This window comes from Scomber japonicus, chromosome 21 (genome assembly GCF_027409825.1).
Source record: "Scomber japonicus isolate fScoJap1 chromosome 21, fScoJap1.pri, whole genome shotgun sequence".
In the NCBI taxonomy this organism is placed as follows: Eukaryota; Metazoa; Chordata; class Actinopteri; order Scombriformes; family Scombridae; genus Scomber; species Scomber japonicus.
Window position 1 is genome coordinate 25,195,568 of NC_070598.1, and position 25,782 is coordinate 25,221,349.

At 38.5% G+C, this 25,782-nt stretch overlaps 1 protein-coding gene across 3 annotated transcripts in view; it reads left to right on the plus strand.

Moving 5' to 3' along the window:
- Positions 1-2,990: 2,990 nt before the first annotated feature.
- Positions 2,991-25,782, plus strand: part of snx7 (sorting nexin 7) — a 49,003-nt gene continuing 26,211 nt past the window's right edge. For 2 of the 3 annotated variants that reach the window (XM_053342454.1, XM_053342455.1), the window contains exons 1-8: positions 2,991-3,140; positions 11,855-12,043; positions 14,507-14,617; positions 15,654-15,812; positions 16,123-16,321; positions 16,408-16,607; positions 18,038-18,124; positions 22,940-23,092. In XM_053342454.1, the coding sequence (XP_053198429.1) occupies positions 3,057-3,140; positions 11,855-12,043; positions 14,507-14,617; positions 15,654-15,812; positions 16,123-16,321; positions 16,408-16,607; positions 18,038-18,124; positions 22,940-23,092 (1,182 nt within the window). In that variant the 5' untranslated portion in view covers positions 2,991-3,056. The remainder of the gene's footprint in view (positions 3,141-11,854; positions 12,044-14,506; positions 14,618-15,653; positions 15,813-16,122; positions 16,322-16,407; positions 16,608-18,037; positions 18,125-22,939; positions 23,093-25,782) is intronic. The other variant, XM_053342456.1, reaches the window with a different exon arrangement.

Here is a 25,782-nt window from a genome sequence, read left to right on the forward strand (position 1 = left end):
TGAAACACACCAGAGGATGCTGGTGTCATCACATACTGTGGAGCATCTCTCTCAAAAATCAGTTATAAGATCTGCATGGTGCACTGATGCCTCCCAGTAAATATAAAAGTTTTGATCTAATCATTACTATTAGAAAATTCTGAATTAGGCATTTTCAAACAGGTATCACACAGCTGAACAAGCAATATATACACACACACACACACCATTCATCATAAAGGTGGTTTAAACTGCATGATTGAGAGTCGATCTACTGTCAGACTGAACCAATCAGAACAGAGCTGGATAACAATTGGATATAGAGTACTAGACATGCCTCTGAATAAAGGTGCAAAATATACACAACCATAATAAATATACATCTGATATTCAATCAAATGTGAATCACACAAAGAAGAAACAGTCATCATGGAGAGTAATATGTTACATGCTTTAAAGTCCGTGTAAAGTAAGAATAAATATGTGTGTATGTGCTCGGTGGCTAGCTCAGCTAATTGGCTAACTGTAGACTGTAGTAGTAGTAGTGTGTGCTGAATGTATTTATACCTCTACAGCAGCAGGGGCGGGTTTATGCAAATTTTCAGACCCACCCACTAAATTCTGAACACAGAAATCTTGAAACACAGTTTGTGAAGCCTAGCTCCACAATTCAAATCTAAATGGTTGAAATGCTTTTTACACCTTTTTTTAGAAATACATTTATGACCTATTTAATGTGTTTAGAAGAAAATGTCTAAATTCACGTTACACAGTCTTTAAATGGTAGAAATGACAAAGCAAGTACAAGCTAGCACTGGCTTAAAAGCAACTATCTTTACAAGTCAGCATCAATTAAAGCCTAAAGTGATATTTTTAATGAGTGTATTAGCTGTTTGAAATGAACATGCATCAACCAGATGGATGTATAAAAGCATACACCATGTCCAACACATATTACACATATTAGTCTCATCAGGATGTGCAGTCTGTTTGTCCTCATGTGTCATTTTATATAAAACCTTTTTCTTTTCTTTTTTATTCCTGCTGCCATAGTGACCAGGACCCCCTGGCAGGGGGATAATGTATCTCAATGGAACCTTTCTGGTTAGATTGAAGATAAATAAAATGTAATACAAAACTTCAGAGCAGTGAACACTGTTTCATAGAGTGATGCAATAAAGTGAAATAAAAATCACTAGAGATGACAGCGTCCACTTTGAAGCCTGATTAAATCACATATTTCTGAGTGATCAATGTTATATTGTAATTTTTACATTGACCTAACATACACTTTGTAGTTCCGTGTCTAGTTAAGTAAAGCTGGGCTGACATGTTGAGTCCAGAGTTGATGGTATTTCACTTTACTTGCTGAACTTCATTCAGTTAACTTTATGATATAAAAACATGTTTTAAAGTCATTCAGAAGCTCAGATGATCTTATTGCAAACTGAGGGGAAAAAATCATAATTTTGTGGTTTTTGACACTTTTATTGCTTATAAAGCTTGTGTGAGTTCATGGAGAAAGTTAACCTTATAAATGAGTGGATGTACTCTGTTGCTGTCTAAATATCTTGTAAATGAACTGATGTCTTGGTTTTCTGTTTAGCTCTGAATAAAGGAATGCTGTCAGCTCATGGAATGAAGCACATACTGTAAGTATCATGAGGTACTCTGATTGCTTTAAACATTACTGTAGTCTTATTTTCTTACTTAAGATAGAAGTGTGTTGATCTTTGTTTTGCTGTAAATGAATGTATTGCTTGTATATGTCAACATAGTTGGCTGGTAAAACTGATTAAGAATTTGACCCTTTTAAAGTGTATTTAAAGCTCAGTAACTTGTGCAGGAACAGTTGTGAGTCTTTGTGACAGCAGTGTTGTGGCCTGCGGGACATTCTTTACTGTGACACACATTCGTATTCATCATTATTTCTTCCACTAGTGTTTCCATGCAAACGTCTGGCACGGCTCATGTTCTCTGCTTTGACTCTGCTGGAAAAGTTAAAGTGCTCAGTAAGCAGTCCTGTCCTCTTTCTCTTCCTCCAGCTGAATCATGAAGGGAGTGATTTATCTGATCCTTCCGCGTCTGCGTGCTCAGCATGTCAGCTGCGTCAAGTGACGCAATCATCAGCAGGACCACATCGGAAGTAACCTGTTGCTCGCCAAAACAAAACCAAGATATAGCTGCAAACACATAATTCCATGTGAAAAAAAACAATGGATCGATTAAATATATTAAAATAAAACACAGAAGCCACAGACGACTTACAAAATCAAGTCACCTAGTAAAAATAAAATCGGATGAATTAGTTTGAATGATTAGAATGAATATGACATGATCACATACATAGATTAATATCAAAATATATTGTGAGAAAATGAATGGATTTATAATGAAACTTAACGTATTATTATTGGAATTAAAGAGATGCTGGCACAGACTCTCACACTCGTGAACCTTTTGAAGTGAAACGTGTAAAACACAAGTTCAAATAGAAAGAAAGTAGACAAACTTTAGGCATCAGATTGTGATACTGTGGTGAAACCAACATGTCACAACATGTCTGACTCAAAATGACACAACTGTTGTTTAATAGGCCTACATAACACATGATGATGGAAATCTTTGTGGAGAAATCTTAATACATTTTTGAAAAAAAACAAACAACAAACAGCTAAAGAAAGAAAAATACAGCAAACACATTTATATAAATATTAAAACATAAATGAATAAATAAATAAATACATAAAACCTGAAAATACTCATTTAATTTTGAACCTAATCTCACTGTATATTATATTTGTATTTGTATATATATTTGTTGGCTACAATTGAAAAAAACAAAAACATGTTTGCATGTTTGTTGTCTATGTTTTATGCTTGTTTAATGTTAGTCATCCTATCTGTGTAAAATCTGTTCAACAACACAGGTGAGGAGTCTTCGGGAGCTTTATTGTGAAAGTGAGCACAGGAAGTGATGTTCCTCCTCACTCTCGGTGTCTTTACGCTGCTCTGAAGTTGTGGAGAAGTTTACCTCTCATGTCTATCTCAATTCATTGAGAAAGCTGGAGAGAGAGATGAGTGGACAGACGGTCCCTGCGGACTTCTCAGGACACATGTTGGACCTGGACGAAGACGAAGACCTGGAGGTGTTCACCAAGGTAAATAAATCACTTCCTGTAAAGCTTCTAACAGCACCTCTGCTTTCCTTGCTACGTGGATCGATGTGACTCCTGTGTGACACAAGTTAGCTGCTTTACCTTTAGCATGAAGAAGAATACACACTACTGTATACTGTTACTGTGTGTGTGGCGCCAGTCTCAACTCTAGTGACGTAGAAGAGGAATCAGCTGATGAGCTGACCTTAGGACCCGACAGTCCCTTCTGCTTTTACAGCTTTTTACCAGACTAACACCAAACTCCCTTCAGATTTCTATCGATTTAATGTTTTTTTGCTTAGTTTCAAAATTTTGCACCACATAGAAAACGTATTTATATATTTAACTCATCTAAAGGTTCTGTTTTTTAATTCGGTTGAACTCTTTTACAGCAATCAACACTTGCAGTAGATTGCAGTAGATTTCACCTGTTGAAAACCTGCTTCAAGCAAACAACTTGATCTCGAATTTGAAGTGAAAAGTATGGAGTGAATGCTTATTGATGCATCATATAGATGCCGAATCAAACTTCTTTTTAAAATGTTATCATTCCCCATAGTGATGTTTTATAGGTCATGTGCTGCGCTCATAATAGAGACCGCTGTTAAATGTGACATTTTTTGAATGATGTTTGGTGTGAGTTTGGACACAAAGTTGTGTTCCAAATGATTTCCCCCACAATGACTTTAAAGTTTTATAAAGTGTGTAACTACTTGTTAAGTTACACATGGCACTGTTGTTTAAATCAGCAGTCACAGAGGAGAAGATCATAGGAAATGTTGATCCACACATTCATTTCAAAAGGTAGAGACGATGTAGCTTATGCTGTTATTATAATAATAATAATAATAATAATAATAATAATAATAATAATAATGATCAAATGAAACTAGCCTTCATCAGTGATTGGGCATAACATACTGTCACTTAGCCATACAGTTAAATGTACTACAGTCACATGTGTGTTTATGAGAGAAGTTCAGTTAAACAGAAAGAGAAGTGCATTATGAATATAAAGCATGCAGTGTGCAGCAGTGTGACTGTGTTACCTGTAACGCCAGTGAGTGACTGTGTTGACACACTCTGTTTGGCAGAAGATGGAGAGATGCTGGTTTGTACTATCAGCTGACCTGTGATCAGTTAGAGAGTGCAGGAAGGAGACTGTGTTAGAAAGCTGCTGATGGTTGAGGATGTTACATCATAATAAAATCACATGTTAAACTAACATCTAAAGCAGAAATGATTAATCAGAACTAGCAGCTATTTTCATTGTCAATTCATCTGTTGAGCATTTTCTTAATGAATGGATTAGTTATTTGACCTAGAAAATGTCTTTGTGTGTCCACATGGCAAAACAACATCCTTTTCATAGAAAATAAAAAAATCACACATTTTCACAAAGAAAATGACTCCAAATGATTAATAAAGTAAAGCAGTTTGTCCTTAACTTGAATTTTTTTTTTTTTTTTTTTTAAATGAAGAAAAATAAATAAATCAACTAAAATCAAACGGCCACTGAAGCACCTCAGGAATGAATCTTCAGCAGGGAATACAAGTTCATTTTCCAGGCAAGCATGAAGTCTCTTTTGGTTTATATTAACATTTTTAAAAGCAAACACACAAAGGACAGTACTGTCTGGTAAAAACAACCTTTTAGCCTTCCCCTCTGCCTGCTGCTCCTCTACCTGTCTACCTATAGAAATACATTCACCACTTATCTAATGAACTAAAATAACATTCATGCATTATAATAATTAACAAAATAATTAACATAATAATTGAAATCAACCCCAAGACTCTAAAAGGCTGAAACAGACATTGAGTTTCTGATGATGTAAAACAGATTGATCTATGACCCACTTACTGAAATGAATGAATGACTGCTGCTGTGTTCATACTATACTAATGAGATACACTCTGCTTTAGATGGTCAAAATAACATGATATGAATAACAGATAAGTTATAAAATTCATGCTTGCAGTGTATCTGATGCTGAATCATGTTTGATCAGTACTGTGGATGATGGGTAATGAGTTTTTAACATGTGGCGTGATGCTCATTCTGCACAACTGACATAATGGTAATATAATAAAAGTCAAAAAAAGTGTATTTATACATGTGTTGAGAACAGATCTAGGTCAGGAGCAACCTGCTGACCAGCTCACTGTAGAGAGGCTGAGAACAATGAACAATCATTACAATGTATATGAAGCATACCAAAAATCATTTCAACTGCTCTATAACAGTTTGACTAACAGAGACACAACATCTGACAGAGTCTCATTAGATCACTTAACTGTGGAATATGATGCTCATAAACATACTCAGTGAATGAATGTCAGTGTTAGTTAATGGTCCATTGTTCCAGACAGTGATAGAGAGAGTTAATTAACATGACTGCAGCTCCACACTGATTACTAACATAAAGAACAGCTTTGTAATGCATAGAGAGAATATCATAGTATTAAATACCTGATTCTAAGAGCCAACAGCCAGCATAGCAGCTCTATAATGTTTGCTATATTCACCAGCTTAAAGGAAAGGTTCACAATTTCCCAAGTGTCTTCAACCAGCAGGTCAGGTGTTCATATGAACAGTAAAGATGCTTTCCTCTCTGTAATCATTCCTCCTGTTCATACTGACTATTAAAAGATCTCCTTCAAATGTGCTTTCAATGGAAGTGATGGAGGACTAAATCCACAGTGTGTCCACACAGTCATTTAAAAGTAGATGATCAGCTTCTATTGAGCTTCATCAGTGTGAGTTAGTCATATCAAGTGATATCTGACACATTTACAGTCTTTTTACCATCAAATTCCCTCTTAGTGTTTCCTGTTGAGCTGTGGTGGAAGTATAGTAACAAAAAGACTTTGCTACTAAAAACCAAGGGGGGAGTTCCGGTCCTCTGAAATGAGGCCAACGCGGAAGTAACTTAGAACTGCATTCTATCAAAAGGCCACCAGGGGGCAACCGTTTTGTGTTCAAGTCAATGGAGAATTCACCAACTTCTCACTTGATTTCTAACCTCAGTAAACGTTTTCAAAATGTGTTTATGGTCTCAATCGCTAGTTTAAAGCCTTCTTCGATGCAGTATGATGTTCATTTGTGAAATTTTGGCCTCCCTGATTTTATATTTGACGATAAAGCAGGGTATGCATTAGGAAGTGGCTACGCCGTGATTGACAGGTTGATTGATTCACAGATTCAGGAGGGAGGACAGATAGACTGTATGGAAATAGCTGTGAACTTGTTTCACACCAACAGTTTTCTTTGAAGTTTTGTGGTTATAGTTCGTTGTAACAGCTAACTTGGTTAGCATCACCAGGATGCCGGTGTAGACTGTGGTAGGTAGGTGTGCAATTTCCTCAAGATCCAGTCCTTGCTCCTCCGGATGCCCATATAAGTAGAATCCGTGTTCTTTTTTTTCCCGACATGCACCTGAAATTTTCAAGATGGTGCTGCTCAGATCTGATACTACTGGCTTCAAAGCAGCAGTCCACAAACCAATGGGTGACGTCATGGCTGCTACTTCCATTATATATACAGTCTATGCTTAAAACACTGTAACGTTGAAACATAGAAGACTTGATTTGACTCATTTGGACACTGAAGCTTCATATTAGCTTCACATCAACTTTTAAATCTATGTTTACACAGAAGGAGGACTGTGGATTTAGTCCTCCATCACTTCCATTATAAGAGCATTATGAAGAAGGATGATTACAGCAAGAAAAACAGGTTGCAATGTTTATTTAGGCACAATTAAAATATTTGCCTTGATGATGGCACTAGATGACAAGTGATTACAGTTCATACAGAGGGAACATGAATGTGAGCCAAATTTTAGAGCAATCCATCCAGCAGCTGTTGAGACATTTCACTAAAAATCACAAAGCTCGTGGCGGCTCTGGAGGAAATGTCAGATCACTAAAACAGGAAGCAACAATGTCTGAACAACATCCTCTAACACTGCTGAGATGTTTCAGTCTGAACTTCTTGATACATGATCTACTGCAACACTCACTTATTCTCTGTACCTTCTGATTGGCTCACAGTTGTTTGTTATATGAAGACATCTAACTACAATTCTAAATCAGTGTTTGACATACAGTAAATGAAACTGCAAGGTAACCATAGCAACAGTACTGATGCTGATATTGACCTAACCGTGGTTGAAACTGACTGACTGCAAATAGAATTACATAGACAAAGTAAAGACAGGCTCAGTGTGAGAAAACATCATGTTCTGATACTTTGTCCTTGTCTATGCACTGAGAGACAGAGAGCAGGTTGTAATGATAAATAAACCACACTTCATCTAAATGTGATAAACGTTTTTGTTTTTTTTATCTCCCAGTGTGATACAGTTTAAATTCAAAGTGTTAATTCATTTTGATAAGAAAAAAAAACGATGTAACTCTGGTCATCAATGCTGGACATCACATTTTGTAGCTAAAAGTAAAACTTTTTTTTTTTTTTTAGCTCTCATTCTGCCACTCTGCATTGTTACTGAGATGAAGCTGTTGTACAGTAGTTTTTTTAGCTGGATCCAGTCTCTCTGTGACTCCTGATGCCACAGCTCATCCAGTCCTAGTGAAACATGTCATTAAATGAAATGAACACAGTTACTATAACAACTGAGCACATTCTTCTGTCAATAAGAGTTGTGGCTCATGTAGTCTCACATGTTGTTTAATGTAACATATGTACATGATGACATTTGTGGTACACATAAACCTCCTTCCTGCTGCTTCATTATCCCCTCAGGCTGTTACCATAACAACCAATCTTGTGGAGAGTTCATCACAAAGTTAGTTAGTTGTATGATTGAATGTATTTTGGCTGTTAGTGCATGTATACTGTGTGTTGCTATTATAGTTTGTTTATGGTTCATGGAAAAAGCAGACAGAGTAAGCGCTCCCTGCAGCATATGCATGGTCAAATGATATGTAAACTATCTGCGAGAGAGAAGGCATCATGTTTGTTGTCAGTGTACTGTAGTTTGGAGCGGGGGGGGGGGGGGTGGCTCCGGGCCCTCGGCTCCCGGCCCTCTGCTGATCTCAGCAGCTTCTCAGCTGTTTTTACAGGAAACAGACCTGCAATCAGCACACTGATGCTCATGCTTCACTGCTGTTTGCATAAACTGGATCATTTGAATGTGACAACACAATGTCCAGTGTTAAAAGGCCTCTGCTTCCCACTGAAGCTCACACACAGTACAGCTGCTACTGTGAGGTGAAAAGTTTAAAGTCAGCAACATTTTGTGCCAATGTATTCAGTAGATATTAAAATATTTCATAAGTGACAACTGTTGGTGCATGATGGAAATACACCTTCATGCATCAGGACCAGTGTTGGGAATATTATTTTTAAAAGTAACTAATTACACTACTAATTAATAGTTACTTAAAAAGTAACTAGTTACATTATAGCATTACCTTCTGAGAAAAGTAATTGGTTATAGTACTTTAGTGTTTCTTTGTGATTCCTCATATAGTTTTAGTCCTGACCTTTAAATATAATGACTGTAGCATCATCACACAGCCAAGTCTGACCCATCATCTGTAAATCTTTACACTAATAGCAGGACTGACACACACTATGTCTCATTTACAGTCTTTATTGTATTAAAGTGTCTTCTCAAACATAAGCTCACATACAAGTTCTAAACTCCATCCAGGCTTTTAAACACATCTACATCACTGCTACAACAGGCTCAACTTACATGTTACTGGAATGTTCTTGCTCTTATTTCCTCCCATAAATTCAAAATAATGGCAATATTTCCATGAAGTGAATTCTGTCCTATCTGAGCTGCCGTACACACACACACACACACACACACACACACACACACACACACACACACACACACACACACACACACACAGAGAGAGAGAGTGATAGAACCGTAGCATGTAGTCAGCTGTCTGCCTGCCAAAAAACAGGAATAGTTGGTTAACAATAATAACTGACTTCCTTTATGAAAACATAACCAAACAGCTGAGTACTGAGTTCCGATATCAATATATAACCCCATAATTTTATAATTGAAGAATATATACATAAACAATCTTGCAGTGATCACTTAAAAACATTTGTGACAAAGATATGTAATGAAGAAATATTTTACCTTTTGACAATAAACTTTATTGTATAAAATGACATCAGTGCACTGAAACGGTAAACTACACTGGGAATTTAATCATTAGAATTAGCAATAACTAACTAAACCATTAACTAACAAAAAACACCTGATCATGCAAGTAATGTATCTGAAATGGTAACATAGCCTGAGTTAACCACTAGGTGGAGTGCTGAAGATGTTATTCATATTATACATAATAGATGATCATAATTGTGGTCAACTGAACATTTCTTGAAGCTGTATGAGTTTTGATTCTGCTGATCTTTGACCTCTTTGGTTGTTCAGAATATTGGTTATCCACAAATCAAAGGTTATGTCACTGCTGTAGAGTTGACAGCTCAGTTCTAACAGTAGCAACACTCTCACTCTTTATTATTGACTGGACCGTGTCTGTGTATGAGAGAGGTGGATGGATTAATTGTAAATTAATCCTTTCCAAAAAAAATTTTTTTTTACTGAGCGTATTTGTCCTCAGTGGAGCTCTTACCCCACACACCATCTGGAGAGGTTCGCAAATTGAAAAATGCGCCCACAGGCTCCAGATGGCGTGCAGAGTTAATCGTCAAAGACAGACTGGATGTATCACTGCTGAAAATCCCAACTTCAGAAAACCCTCCCAGTCTTCTACAATGATAACATATGTTCATTTAAGCGTACCAGTTACCCAATTGTGTGTCTGGATACAGTCATAGTGGTGACGATTATAGCAGGTGATAAACTTTTATACTTCTGTTCTTATTAAAGTGACAAGTCAACAGTTATTTGTTGGTCCAGACTGGAACTGTCATGGAATGGTGTACAGATGGCAGCTGCAGTATAAATACTACAAGTGTTTCTGGACTTTTGACTTCTTGTCCATCATGAAGTTGATATTTTTGGTTTTAAGTGATAAGTCTCAATAATATTGGATTCATTGTCCTGAAATTTAGTAGAGGCATCCATGTTCCCACAGGATCAGTCCAGTACTTTTTTATATTATTATTTAGTATTTCATCATTAACCAATAATATTCCCATCAGCCTCAGCTGTACTTTGTCTTCAGTAATATGTGGCAATTAGTCATGAAACAGGGGTAAAAAAAAAAAAAAGCCATCACAGTTCCCCAAATCTTAAAGTTATCTCTTTAAATTTCAGAATGTGTCTGACCAACAGCTCAAAACTCAACAGTATAACATCTGTAATGATATAAAAGAGTGAAAAGCAGCACATCCTTACTTTTCACAAACAAGTGTTAGACATTTCTTTTCCTTTCCTTGATAACTTTTGATTAAATTAACCAGTTATCAAAAAATTCCTGAGCTCGACAGTTCATTTCTTTACAACAAAACAGCCTCGAGACTCAAGGTCCACTTATTTGCTAATCACAGTGTTTTCATGAACACACTAAGTGAGTTGTTGGCTGTCTTGTTAGCTGCCCCCGCCACCCCCCCCCCCCCGCCCCCCCCAAGGTCAACAATGAGCACAACTTTTAACCAACATGGATAAAAAGTGCTAACAATGGTTAGAATCCTCATATAATACACCAGAATACAACCTATATGAATGTCTAGCCTTTCAAGCACGTTCCCAATGACTGAACGTTCTTATTGCTCTCACAGTTTATGGGGCTGAAATTGAACCTCTGAGCTTGAGTAGCAGATTTACACATTCAGTATATTAAAGAGGAATAACCAAGGGTAGAATGACATTGTAGTGAAAGAGAGGTTGCTATGGGTGTGTTTCTGTATGATTTATGAGCTGAAGCCATTTATGACATTTCAACTAGGCTGGAACATCCACAAATGTCACATGACCTCACAACTTGCTTTGACATGTTTTTAAGCTTACTTTGCAATGACGCAAATCAGTGCTAAAATAACAACTCCTGATACCAATTCCAATACCCAACGTTTCATTTAGCTTCATTTATATGATAAAATATATGTAATCTGTATGATGCAGAAAATCTAGCATCAGAAAAACAGTATGGAGCAAACCAGTGGTTACATTCAATCAATCAGTCAATCAAACTTTATGTATATAGCACCGTTCATACAGGTAAATGAAGTTGGACAACGTAAAGAAAAGGAAGAAAAGCAACAAACAATTTGAAACCGATGCATGCAAGAGACAATAAGTAAAAAATGTAGGATTTAAACTAACTAACTAGTACTAATAGGACCAGCTACACAGGGTGTGATGAAACGCCTGCCATAATAGAACATGAGTAGGGCTGGGTGTTGGTATAATAAATAAATCGATACCAAATAGTATAGAAACATCCAACCAATACCTGTAATCGATCCTTTTCGCACCCAGAGTTAGAAAATATGACTATTTATATAGACTTGCTCATAGTCAATCAACACAAGGGTTCTTCGATTTAATGGGACATGTGATTGGCCCACTGACACAGTAGCTACAACCCATCTGTGGTGGTGAAGTTGCAGTGAATTTGAAGGTACTTGGATTGGGACAGGAATTGTAATTCTTAAACGATAACCAGCCCTATACATGAAGTAGTTGTGTAGTTTGGACAGTAGAGAGCTGGTGTCACTATGGGTTAACAGTAACATTGTCTTGTTGCAGCAGAACACATCACTGGCAGATGGAGGTCCAATGCCCAACTCTCCCAGCTCCATGGTCAACCAGTACCGACTGGAAGAGGACGAGGAACAGCAGGACGCCAACACCAAAGACCTCTTCATCACCGTTGACAACCCTGAGAGCCATGTCACTGCCATCGAGACCTTTATCATGTACAGAGTGGTGACCAAGGTGAGTCAGGAGGCCTCACATGTTCGTATTCATGCAATGTTTTAAAGGTTCCCTCTAGCTCAAACATTCAACTCAGGGAACAAGAAGGAAAACACATTTTTGAGTGGAGGCGGGCTTTATTGATTTGACCCATTTTTACATTAAAAAAAAACAACAACTGGGTCTTTACTCATTAAGAGTCTCAGAGTAGGAAGTCTGATCTGTTCAAAACGTGTCAGAACTCGACCATGGTTCAGTTCAGTCACCCCTTTAGGTGTGTTATGCTAGTAGAAAGTAACGTAGTCTGAAGCTTCTAGCCTCCAGCAGGGACTTCTCTCTAAATCCACACCCCCAAATTCTTTCATCTTCAAACTTGTAGTCTTTAGCCCGAACTGACACTGGAAACGCTTCACAAAACTTTTTACACATACGCAGTAGTTCTTCCCAACACCTGGAAAAACACTGATGTGTGAAATCAGTGGTTTCCCCTCGACTTTGAAAATCCCTTCACAGTTTTCTGATATTTAGGTGAGCTCCAGAGGTGTTCTAACTGTCTGGAGCTGCCAGAACATGGAGATTAGTCAGAGACAATCATAGGAGAAGAGTTTTTGCAAGACATTTTGATGACAATGACCTCATGAAAAAGCTGGCATTGTGCTGGATGGAACTGTTCCACAGAGGAGAACACTTTCTTTCTCCACAGAAGCCGAGGTCCTCACAATGAAAAACAGCAGTGACTGCTCATACGGCTCATCAGATAAAGTGCTGATTAATTCGTGTAGCACTCAGTGAGAAGTTATGAAGAAACAAACAGCACAGCTCTACTATAAACACTGTAAGCCATGTCATTAGATAGATAGGACTAACCGGGATACTTCCTTTTATAGTTCTTCTTAGGCTAAATCATGGGCTTGCCCATGTTTACTTATATTTGTCAAAGACAGACTGGGTATACTACTGTTGAAAATTCTCACAGACACAGTCTTCTTGTCTATATTTACTTACATTATTTACTATGCAAATAAACTATTAGAATATCATTATATTATGTAAGATATTAATTCTGGCATCAATGTTTGCATGTAGCCCAGGAACTGAAAACAACACATGATAACATCATGACTATTTTTAGGCATGTTGTGTCTTTATTTGTTAGCTGATAGGAGATGATGGAATAGAGAGAGAGATGGGTAATGGCATGAGCCAAGAAACTGAACCCACCAAGGCCTAACTGCAAACCTAATTGTAATGGAAATGGGAGAAGCCTGAAAATAATTTGAAAGCTTAGTTTAGCATGTGTTAGTACTCTTCTCTTAGCACTAGAACCACTTAGAATTGTTTTTGAGATGGTAGACAAAGGTTGTGTATAGATGTCTTATATGGTCGTTGTATATTAGTGACTGAGGAGGGAAGCAGGATTTAGTGGGTAGGTTTGGTGGATGACTGAATCTTTAAGTCAGGTGTTGAGGCCTGACATGGCAACAAAAGGGCTTGGTACAGTTTTGATGGGTATCACCAGCATACCAATGAAAAAACACCCCATGTGTGCGATGACGAGGGCAGAGTATCAGTACTCGATATGCTTAAGGTATCGACCGAAATATATCGATACCAGATAATATCGAAATCAAAACAATACCTTTTTTAATCGATCCTTTATGCACCAAGAGCTAGAAAATATATATATGGACTTGCTCACAGCCAATCAACGCAAGTGTTCTTCAATTGAATTCAATTTGTGATTGGCCCACTGCCTCAGCAGCTACAACCTGTCTATGGTGGTGAAGTCTTGGTGAATTTGAGTTCAGCAGCCAAGATCCCAACTAAACTCTCTAAAGTGTGTCTACACTACACGCCTGTTACACCTGATAAGACAGTACACCAAATGTGTAATTAAGTACTCAGTTGGTATCAGTGTCACTTTAATGGTACATGGGTTGGTACTGGTATTGTAATCTTGTAATCTAATACCAAGCCCTATTTCCTGTTGCTTCGAAGTTGGCACGAGTCTTTATGTGAAAGCTGCAACGTAAGTGACATAAGTGTGATGTGATGTGATGACGTAATGATGTGGCTCCCTAACCACTGAGCCGTGGAAAAGCAAATTGGTTCTCAGCTGGTTCACAGTTGAACCGACTGTGAACCAGTACCAGCCCAGCACCAGCACTGGAACTGCTTTGGTGGAAAAGGGGTACCAAGTCAACCTATTCAACTGGGGACAATCTAATTTGATACCTACTATATACCGATATTACTTATTTGTACAGATAAAATCTCAGCATCATAAGTTTTGCTTTGCGACAACAACGTTCCTTAGTCTTAGTCCTACTCTGAGATACAAGTGTTTTAGCTCCAATTCCAAGAAGAGTTTCTGAGACGTTTGATGAATATAGTGTCAGGTCTGTGTAACATCTAAACAGTAGCAGGTATACAGTGTGTGGAAACAGTGTGTGTTCTGTAGTGATTTGGACTTCTTCTCTCTAGACCACACGGAGTGAGTTTGACTCCAGTGAGTATGAGGTACGCCGGCGCTACCAAGACTTCCTGTGGCTCCGAAGTAGACTGGAAGAAAGCCACCCAACGCTCATCGTCCATGTATGTATCAGTGCACCACATCATCTGCTCTGCTCATTTGTGGGCTGCTACAGTCACTTCACATCTCATATTGAAGGTTGGAAGGAAATCAATGTGGTATTTGATTATTTTATTTTATTTTTTTATTCTTTTTACAAAAGCACAGATTTTCCTTTTGGAATATTTCTCCCTTGTGGACCATAACAGTATTTTTGAATGATTTAACCACAGGTCACACATACTTAACATCACAGTCAGCCATTTTCCACAGTACCCTGCACTGTTTTAGACTCCTTAGGTTTTCATTAATTGCTATACAATTATTACATGGGATTCTAATGACATTATTGGTGACAAGTAGCAGAGCCTGTTTATATAAAACTAAAGAAATGGTCTTAAAAATCCTTTTATTTTTATTTCAAACATTGATCTATAATATGACCCACATCAGTAGTGTTTGATTGAAGATCTATCTCACAGCTCAGGATAGAGAAGCTGAGGCACAGTTTCTACACACTGTTTTATCATTATTAGCTGTTATTGTTGCCCTCAGAATTAATATTCACATTTCACAGCATTGTCAGTATAATATTTAGTGCACTTTTCTTTTTATAAAAGATGTTTATAATACATGTGAGCATTTTTATATATTCATGCTGAATCCATCATGTCCTGATCTGGATAATTTCATTACACCGTCTGTCTTTTTCTTAACTTCACATGTCAGTCACACTTATCTAAACATATCTGAGGTATTAACACTTCACTTTTCTGATGAACGTTTAAATCACAATGCTTTATGTGTAACGTCTGCCTTGCACACATATAAGGATGTAATACAATATGGCTCGAAATTAAAGAAGCCAAAATAGCTCTAAGAGGAAGAGAGTAGGTAGACACGTTCTTACTAGTTTCTCAGTTCTACATCATCCACTCTTTACTTCCCTGTATGAAACGGAAGTGACAGCGTGCTGAATGTGTGGAACTGCATCAGCATCACAGCACACTGGTTTTGTTTGACTCTCTGACTGAGCACCATGAACAAATCTCTCCTCAGCCTCTGCCTGAGAAGTTTGTGATGAAAGGCATGGTGGAGCGCTTCAATGACGACTTCATTGAGACCAGGAAGAAAGCTCTGCACCGCTTCCTCAACAAGATCTCTGAGCATCCCATCCTGTCCTTCAGCCAGCACTTCAAACTCTTCCTCACTGCACAGGTCAGACACGCACACGCACACGCACACACACACACACACACTCTCTCTCTCTCTCTCTCTCTCTCTCTCTCTCTCTCTCTCTCTCTCTCTCTCTCTCTCTCTCTCTCTCTCTCTCTCTCTCTCTCTCTCTCTCTCTCTCTCTCTCTCTCTCTCTCTCTCTCTCTCTCTCTCTCTCAGAGAAAGAACAGTAAATTCAAACCATTTTACAAATTACTCCTTTAATACTGTTCTTCACTGATTGTATAAGGAGCTCTTTCAGATAGCTTTAATGCACAGTTTAACTAAAGTCTCGGTGTGGGATCACCTGCAGGACTTGGCGTCTCACAGGAAACAGGGTCCAGGCTTCCTGAGCCGGATGGGAGAGACGGTGAGAGCGGTGGCCAACTCAGTGCGAGGCCTCAGAAGCCGACCGGAGGAGTTTGGTGTCATGTGGGAGTACGTGGAGGACTTCAGCAACAAGATCTCCTCTGTGGACAAAGTCACCCAGAGAATAATCAGGGAACAGAAAGGTACTGAGTTATCACAGACAGGCCCACACTGAGGAATTAAAAGAAAGAACAGAAGTCATTAAATACGTCCCTTTTAATGTCTTCAGAGCATCTGGATGAGCTGAAGCAGTACGGACCCACCTACACCCAGTGGGCGGGGTTAGAGGAAGAGCTGGAGGAGCCGCTGAAGGGCGTGGCCGGCTGCGTGGAGCGCTGCAGTAAGGAAACAGAGGAGCAGATCCACCACCTGTCTGAAGTCCTGGTCCCCGCCCTGCACGAGTATGTCCTCTGTGCTGAGACGCTGAAGGTGAGCCTCAACCACACTGTCTCCGCCTCAAGTTAATTAATAAATATAAACTTTTTATGGTATTATTTTTGAAAGCACTTTACTCTTAGTGCCTAAAAGTAATCACAGTACTATATATCTAATACAGTATGTGTCTTTTGTAGCTTGTAGTACTAATATATGAAATATATGTTCATGCTGGGGTAACCAGTTATTTGTCCTTTAGTCTAATGTTACTGACAGAGCGTTTTGTAATTACAGGTATGTTGTTTTTTGATGTGAGTCTATTATTCCAGACTTCTGAGTTATTTTTGTATCAATTCATCTATCCATCAGTTCATCAGTTGTTTTTCTGTTGCTTATACTCATCCAGGTCATGGTCATGATCATTAAATCATTCTAGCCTTTATCATCACTGTTGGTTTTATTGATATATTTCATACTTTAATTGTGAAACAGATATTATTACTTCATTCTATGTAGTATTAAATTGTCTTAAAAAGTCTGCTCATCAAAGTAAATGAAATAACAACTCATCTCTACATCTATTTAATCCCAGGGACATTGAACTTTACTTTGTAAATCCCAGGAACATTGCACACTTGTGTACCGTATATAGTATCAGGAATGTATATATATTGCAGTTTTATATAATTGCAGGTTATTTTACACTGAGATTGTTTATTGTATATTTTATCATTTTCACCATTATGCAGCTACTGTTGTGTCAGTTTTTGAATATCTCCTTAGGAGCATCAACAATGATACCTCACCTTACCTTACCTAACCTAATATAGTGATGTGCAAATCTGCACAAAATCTGCTTATACATAAAGTAACATAGTCTATTTCTCAACATGTGGAGAGACTCAACACCAAGTTACACACAACTGATAACTGTGTTCTTTTTCACAAACACATCCACAGTTTTTTCATCTATGTGTAATTAATCTAAACCTCACAGTTCTCCACATGAAGTAAAAATACAAAGAAATCTATAAAACGAAGCAGAACGTGAGCTGACTCTTAGCTCCTTGAGATTGTTCAGCCACACAGTGATATGAGTTTTTGTACATTCTCTTCTGTCGAGCTCTGTATAAAATCTACAAAACCACATCGACCCCACTGTGAGCGGCAGCCACACACTGAGTGATGTCATTTAACATTCCATTTTTGCCATTCCTGGAAATTTCCTAGAAATATGATCTCCTTTTTTAAAATGGGTAAGAACTGACAGAAGACTTACAGTTTGATTCAGCAGCTTTTCTGCAGCACCATCCACTGTCATGTTAGGATGCGTTTAAAAAAAAAAGAAAAAAGAGAGAGCAATATTTGTGGAATTGCACTTCAAAACACTCTCAGAGATCGATTGTTCTGGGAAAGGGGCCCCTGGGCAATTAGTGATGTCTTTTATTATAAAAACAAAAACAATCTTTGCTTGTGTGTTTCAGGCTGTGATGAGACGGAGAGACAACATCCAGGCTGAGTTTGAGGCCAAAAACGAGGCCCTGGCGTCCAAAAAAGTCGACCAAGAAGCAGTAAGTGCAATTGTTTTGTTGTGCATCAGTTTTTTGGTCACTGGTGAGGACCACCCTTTCAAAAATCAGATTTATGTTAAGATTTATTGTTGAAGACAAATATCCGTTTAAATGAACAATTAAAACAACTTTTGTTCCAAACCAGTTTTTTGGTCACTTTTGGGGACAGTACTGGTTTTCATCACTGATGGGGTCCACTTTCACACACTCCCTATTTTTATCACACACACACACACACACACAGACACACACACTCCCTCCTCTCTCCATGCATGGCTCTGAGCCAGCAGATGTGTTTGTGTGTTCTCTGTCTTCCTCTCAGAGATTAGGTGTAATAAAGTGAAGCGTGGAGTGGGGCATCTCCCACAGGGCCGCCCTCAGCTAATATTGGGAAGGAAAGAAAGGCTTCCTGGGGGGATTATCTAAATATCCAGGCTTGTCGGATGGAAGTCAGTTGTCAGCTCAGTGGGAATAAGAGCTGTCAATATTATTTCACACCGTAAGCCCCGGCAGCTAATCGCGCCGTAATGAAAATTCCCATATCATTTTTAGATGATGACTCGCTTCAAAATGTCAGGAGACAAAGAACGGAGACGGAAAGTTAGTCGAGCAAAGGACAGAGTTATTTTTAAACTGTAGTTGTGCTGTTTTTGAACGTGGGTGTATTCACAGGTGTGTATGCCCTCAACCAGCTTATATCAAACCCATCTGTGAGGTTTTAATTAAGAAGCAGGACTGAGACTTTTCCCCCATAGACTTGTATTGTACTCCTGCTTTAATTAGTGTGTGTGTGTGTGTGTGTGTGTGTGTGTGTGTGTGTGTGTGTGTGTGTGTGTGTGTGTGTGTGTGTGTGTGTGTGTGTGTGTGTGTGTGTGTGTGTGTGTGTGTGTGTGTGTGTGTGTGTGTGTGTGTGTGTGTGTGTGTGTGTGTGTGTGTGTGTGTGTGTGTGTGTGTGAGAGAACTGGCTTTAATTCAGTCCTCCAGCCTTTAATGCAGATCACTCTTCCTCTGCCTTTAACAGATCTACTCTAATGAGTAGGGAAATATCAAATGGTCGCCTTTATTACTAACGCTGGCTTTTATTTCAAGGAGTCATGGGTGTGTTAGGAGGGACAAATGTTGATTTGTAAGTAATTTTCATAGGGAGGATTAAAGAGTGACAAAGTTTTACTTATTGAAAGAGATGAAAGGGGCATTTCTCCAATATTATACATAAAAGTCACTGTCCTTGTCATAGTTGTGTCTATTCAGCCTGTGCAAACACTTATTATGACTCCTGTGTCCCTGGAGGGTTTTTAAACTCTGTGTGGCAGATTCCCAGTCAGGTGGGCTCTGAGGAAAATAAAATATGAATATTTGTATGGACTATGGCAGCTGTGGCTCAGGAGGTAGAGCAGCTGTCCACCAATTCGAAGATTGGCAGTTTGATTCCCAGCTCCTCCAGTCCACATGTTGATGTGTCCTTGGGCAAGATACTTAACCCAAAATTGCTCCTGTTGTTGTGCCAACGCTGTATGAATGTGTATGAATGGTTAGTTTCCTCCTGATGAGCAGGTTGTTACCCTGTCATTAGTGTATGAATGTGCGTGAATGAGATATGTAATGTAAAAGTGCTTTGAGTGGTCATAACGACTAGAAAAGCGCTATATAAGTACATTTACATTTTAAGTACATTTTATATAAGTCCATTTGCCATTTACTTGCTCACAGCCAATCAATGCAAGCATTCTTCGAATTAATGGGACATGTGATTGGCCCACTGCCACAGCAGCTACAACCCATCTGTGGTGGTGAAGTCATGGTGTATTTGAGTTAGAACGCTGAGCAGTTCAGCAGCCAAGATGTCACCTAAACGTTGTGGCTACACTACATGCCTGTTACACTGAATAAAAGACATAGCACTAAATGTGTAATGGGTATCTAGTGAAGTACTCAGCTGGTATCAGTATCACTTTAATGGTACTTGGATTGGTACTGGTATCGTGATCTTTTTAAACGATATCCAGCCTTACCTGAGACCTGACTTCGGTCCTTCTGTATTATTGTGGTTCTGTGTGTCAATATTTGTTACAACCAAATTGATCAGAACAGATATGAATTGATCACACATTGATAATTATCGTCATGTCTGTTCTGATGGGGTCTGACTGTCCTCAATCCCCTTGTGTAAAGAACACCTGAGAGACTGTATGTGGGCCTGTACACTTCTTGTCTTTTTCTCTCTATCCTCAAATGTCTTAGGTACTGCTGGAACTCCACAGATGAATGTGTTCATTTGTTTGATTTAAACTAAACTGCCCTTAAACAAACTCAATTTCCCAGAGTCCTCAGGTTTTCACACTTAGACATGCTGCTCTACTCACAGCAGACACACACAGATCATCATGTTTTCTGATGCGACCAACAGATAGCAGACATGTTTTTAGAGGTGATCTGACAGTGTTTACACTGACAACACTGAGACTACCAGGTGGTAGCTGATCTGATTGGTCTGTGACATCTATTCATTCATAACTGAGAGGCACACACCATGAGAGAGCTGGCTGACATCACCACACACTGTTTGACAGGTAGTGTCAGATGTGGACTGCAGACAATGAGCAGTCATTCAGGTTTGTGAGGTGTGAGCTGTGATTCAGAACTTCACTGACACAATCAAACTGTTCTGTGTAAACATTAACTTGACCTTCACTGCAAAAGAAACCAGTGAGCTTTTTGTGAGTCAACCTTTGCAGAAAATGAATTTGTTTCTATGCCTCATCACAGCCAGTAGGGGGCAGTGCTGCTCAGGTTTTGCAGCACACAGCAAGGAACCAGTGTCATCTAGCCAGACAGTGTATTCCACTATTAGTTAAACATGTTTTAACATTTCCTAAATCAGTTGTCTTTATGCAGTTAGTTTACCAGACCTGCTTTTGGAGTAATTGTATATTGTTATAGAGTTACTTAATCATAAGGATCCATCACTGTTGTGATTGATTGAAGTCTAAAATTATTCAGTATTGTTGTCTAAACTTTTTATTTGTATTTTTTATGTTTGATCATAATGTTATTATGGTCAAGTTTGTTAGATTCAATTAAGCCAGACTTTTCACTATAAGCTGCCTCATGTAAATAATATTGTTTATTTCCTATAGTAATAATTAGTTTTTACATTTGCATACAGTTAGTTCATGGATACTGAAGACATCTCTACAGTTACTGTACTACACTGTACACACTGCTGGATCCCTGAGGCTCTCTTTGACTCCTGTGTTAGTATTAGTGTTTTGTAGGAGTGACACATAATAGCGCGCACACACACACACACACACACACACACAGAGAGAGAGTCTTAAAAAGGTAGATGGATCGATATCACTGCAGTAACAAGCAGGCCACAGTGTGTGTGTGTGTACACATGCTGTGGATAAACCCATGTTAAGCATGCTTTGTTTATTGAACTTGAGTAAATGCCATCATCAGTGTAAATGTCAGGCAGCTAATCCTGCTCACACTCTGTGAATCCAGCATGTGATTATCTGCAGTGTGAGGATGGTTAGGTTAATATGTGCTTTAAGCTCTTCATGCAGTCTCCACATGTTGTGCTACAATTCACATAACAATATGTGCTGTATATTACACTACTGGACTATTTAATAACTGTTCTATTGTGTCTAAGAGGCCACAAACGTATAACCCATTACACAGTTCAGTAGAACATGATGTCTATATAGTTATCACTCCTGATTCCTTCCTGTTACTCTGCTGTGGTGTATCAATATTTATTTATGGAGAAAAACCAGTGCAACTAAAAATGCTTCATTTAACCTTCTAATAGCAAGCAGTGTTGTAATTGGGATGTATGTACAGTACATTTCCACTCATCCCATCTAATGCTGCTGAAAATGATCTGCATTATTTCACCCACAGACTGTGATCATTTAGAACTCAAGTTAAAGCAGTATTGGGGTAGTGTCTTTCTTTTTTTCTTTCTGTTTTTCTATCTTTCTTTCTTTGCACATAAAAATGAAACATATGAAACAGAAAACAGAAAAATAAACATTGATACATAACATTGATATTAACTAACAAAATTGAAATGTGCAGGAGGAGCCAATAAAAGCCATAAGAACCTGTCAAGTAGCTCTCTATCGTGAGACATACAACATAAAAACTAAAGAGTAAAGAAATACCTAACAACTTTTGATCAACACACCTCAGATATCCACAAACGCTGTCAACAGAGATTTCTGTCATCCGCACACTCATGACTCTCACTGTCAACCCCCCCCCCCCCCACCTCTTGCTTCTCCTGTATCGCAGTATCATTGAATCCATCCTTCTGTATTGTGCCCTCTGCTATTTCACCATGCTCCCTTGCAAAAACAGAAATAAGATACTAAAAATCACCACTACATGCTCCAAAATCATAGGCCTCCCCACACCCAATCTCTCCATCAAACACAAAGCACAGTCGATAGCAGACGAGCCCTGTCACCCTCTACATTCATGTTTCATTCCACTACCTTCTGCCATCAGATACAGACAAATAACATACAGGAAGACCCGCTTTGGTAAAAGTTTCATTCCATTTGCCATCACTATTCTAAATAAAACATCCAGTAGGTGGCAGTAATTGTCACCTGTTTGTGCAAGTCTTGTCTAGAAAGTCTCCCGAATTTGTCACTGACCCATATATTGGTAAACCGATGCCACTAATTTCAACCAGTCTGGTGATATTAAACAGATGTATTTGCTGGACTGGGATGTGTCTTCTCTCAAATGGTTATTGGTGTGTGTGTGTCTGTGTGTGTCTGTGTGTGTTATTAACAGCTTCAGGAGGAGGTGGATGGCCTGGCAGACCGGGTGGAACAAGCCAACAATGTCTTAAAAGGAGACTGGTCCCGCTGGCAGGACAGTATGAGAACTGACCTCAAGTCAGCCTTTATCTCCACTGCTGAGAAGAACGTGGAATACTACGAGCAGGTAAGAAATAACTTTGGGTACACATTTTAAAAAGGAGAGACTAGAGATTATAAAACCAAACTTCTATTGATTTGAGATAAGATAAGCTCTTAGGATGGACTCCATTTAGAGCTAATGTGCAGTTAAAGACCTCCATCAGTCTGGAAAACATCTTCTGTCTTCACACATAAAAGCAGCAGTTTGTATAAATTGGGAGTAAAGTGGCAGCACAGAGATTCGCATCAGTGTGGAGAGTTAGAAGACAGTGATTCATGACAGGTGATTGGATAATGACACTGATTAGTAATTGGCTGTAACGCTGACACAAGAGAAAAGAGATAAACTTCCCTCGCAGTGTTTTCTCTCTCAGGTATTGTGTGTGTGTGTGTGTGTGTGAGACAGAGATGAAACTATGTAGGTTTCACTAATGCATTATGGACCCCTAACTAGGGCTGGGCAATATATTGATGTTATTTCATTATCATAATATGAGATTGGATATAGTCTTAGATTTTGGATATCGTAATATCATGATATGTCATCAGAGTTGTCTTTTCCTGGTTTTAAAGGCTGCATTACACTAAATATATAATTTTTCTGAACTTACCAGACTGTTCTAGCTGTTCTATTACTTACCTTTTACCCACTTTGTCATTATATCCACATTACTGATGATGATTTATCAAAAAATGTTATTGTATAAATATGTTGTGAAAGCATCAATTTAATCTACAATATTGTTGCAATATTGATATTGAGGTATTTATGAGGTAAAATATTGTGATATTTGATTTTACCCATATGGCCCAGCCCTACCCCTAACCCACACACACACCTCTCTTTATTTAAGAAAAATAAACTAGAAGCTGCGTCTACCTGTGCTGTTCTTCCACCATCATCTAGAGCTGTCAATCTTCCTCTATAAACCTATTCGAATTGTTTATGCTCAGATTGAGTCTATTATTAATATTTACAATGTACTTATACACAGGCTTATGTGTTGCTAACCCCACTGTCAACATGTGGTTATTTTATGTTCTGTCCACTAGAGGGCATCCCAAAATGACCAAGAAACAGGCTTCACTCATACGTCAGCATTTCAATATTTATTCTTTTTTATTCTTAGAATCCATATCACTTCCACACAGCGCTTCATACGTTATCAGGAGTGTCTTTTCTCTGTAGATGTGTCTGCTTCACTTTCTGCCATTTCTGTTGTGATGCTACATTAGCACTCTGAACGCGAGTCAAACTCAGAAAACTTTATTGTTCAGATGCACCAGAAGCATTTCATTGTCACATGCAGGGAGGTCAAGACGAGAAGGACAATATTTGCTAATGTTAGCCAACACATTTATATAAAAATATACATTCAAATAGTCATTCCAGCATCCAATTGTTTTTTTTACTGAAATTCATTCCAACCCTACTATGGTCCCATCCACACCTGGTATCATGTGATCTGTATCTGGACAGAGATGTCTGATCCACTGGGCTGCATTTACACCGTTCATAAACATGACTTTTTCCTTTATAAAGATATAAAAAAATATAAAGATAAGATATCCTGGAGCCATGCATACACACTTTCCTGAGCCTAGGAACAGCTCCAAAGTGGCCAAGTTAAGAGAACAAATATGGGTGTGTCAGTCCTGATTTTAAGGCTACTGTGTGTTTTTGGACTTTGAGTAGTTCATAAAGCATTTAAACTCTGAAGCTCTTAAATCTGTGAGAGGTAAGAGGAAGTCCAGAGGAACACAGAGTCAGTAAGATCTGCTCACAGGTAATTAGCCTCATCGCATCAGAGTGTGTGAACCTTCTAAAACACTCAGTGATGGTGGGAGATCTGGTCCAATCATCTCATTAACAAATGGAAATCATCCACTGGAGATGACGATGACGATGACGATGACGATGATAGACACACCTCTTCATTACATTGAACTAATTTCGTCTCAACTATCTGTCAGAGTAAATTTTGAAGTGTTTAACCTGAGAATAGGATAGATAAAGAAGAGGGAAGAGTGTTGGGGATTGAAAATGTAGAAATAAAAAGGTTTAGAAGGAGAGATGCAGTGAAGAAGACAATTGGATGTCCAGATTAACGAGCAGGCAGCCCAGCAGAGACAGCAGGGAATTAGATGATGAGAGGAGAACAATGCAGCGGGCTGGAAGTAGAAAGCATTAAATCAGGAGAATGAAACGATGAAGCTGTTACACTAACAATCATTTACACCTGCAAAGTCTTTATTAGTCGTGCCTGAAGGAGTCTGAGCATGCACTTAAATCAGAAATACGCCGCCGTTTGATTTGGATGTATTTTAATCCAGAAGGCTGCAGCTCTGCCAGCAGAGGGCAGAAGCGCTTTAGTTTTATTTCTCCACACAGCTCCTGTGGAAGGTTGTCAGCTGTTTTTCCTGTGGAAGCTGCTTCTCATCAGTGTGCATGTCTGCTGATTATCAAACACACTCCTGATTAGTCAGAAGTCAGAATCCCTCACTGGATTCCATCATGTGCTGCAGGCCTGTTCTCTGGACAGATGGCTGACTGATCATTTCTGGATGTCTCTGCATCTTCATTACATCTGACTAGACTAATATTTCCTGTCATACTCAGTCAGAGTACTGAGAATTTAATAAATTTAATTAGTTATTGATAAAAAATATTCACCATATTCACCATATTCACCGATACCGATATATATCTGTAAT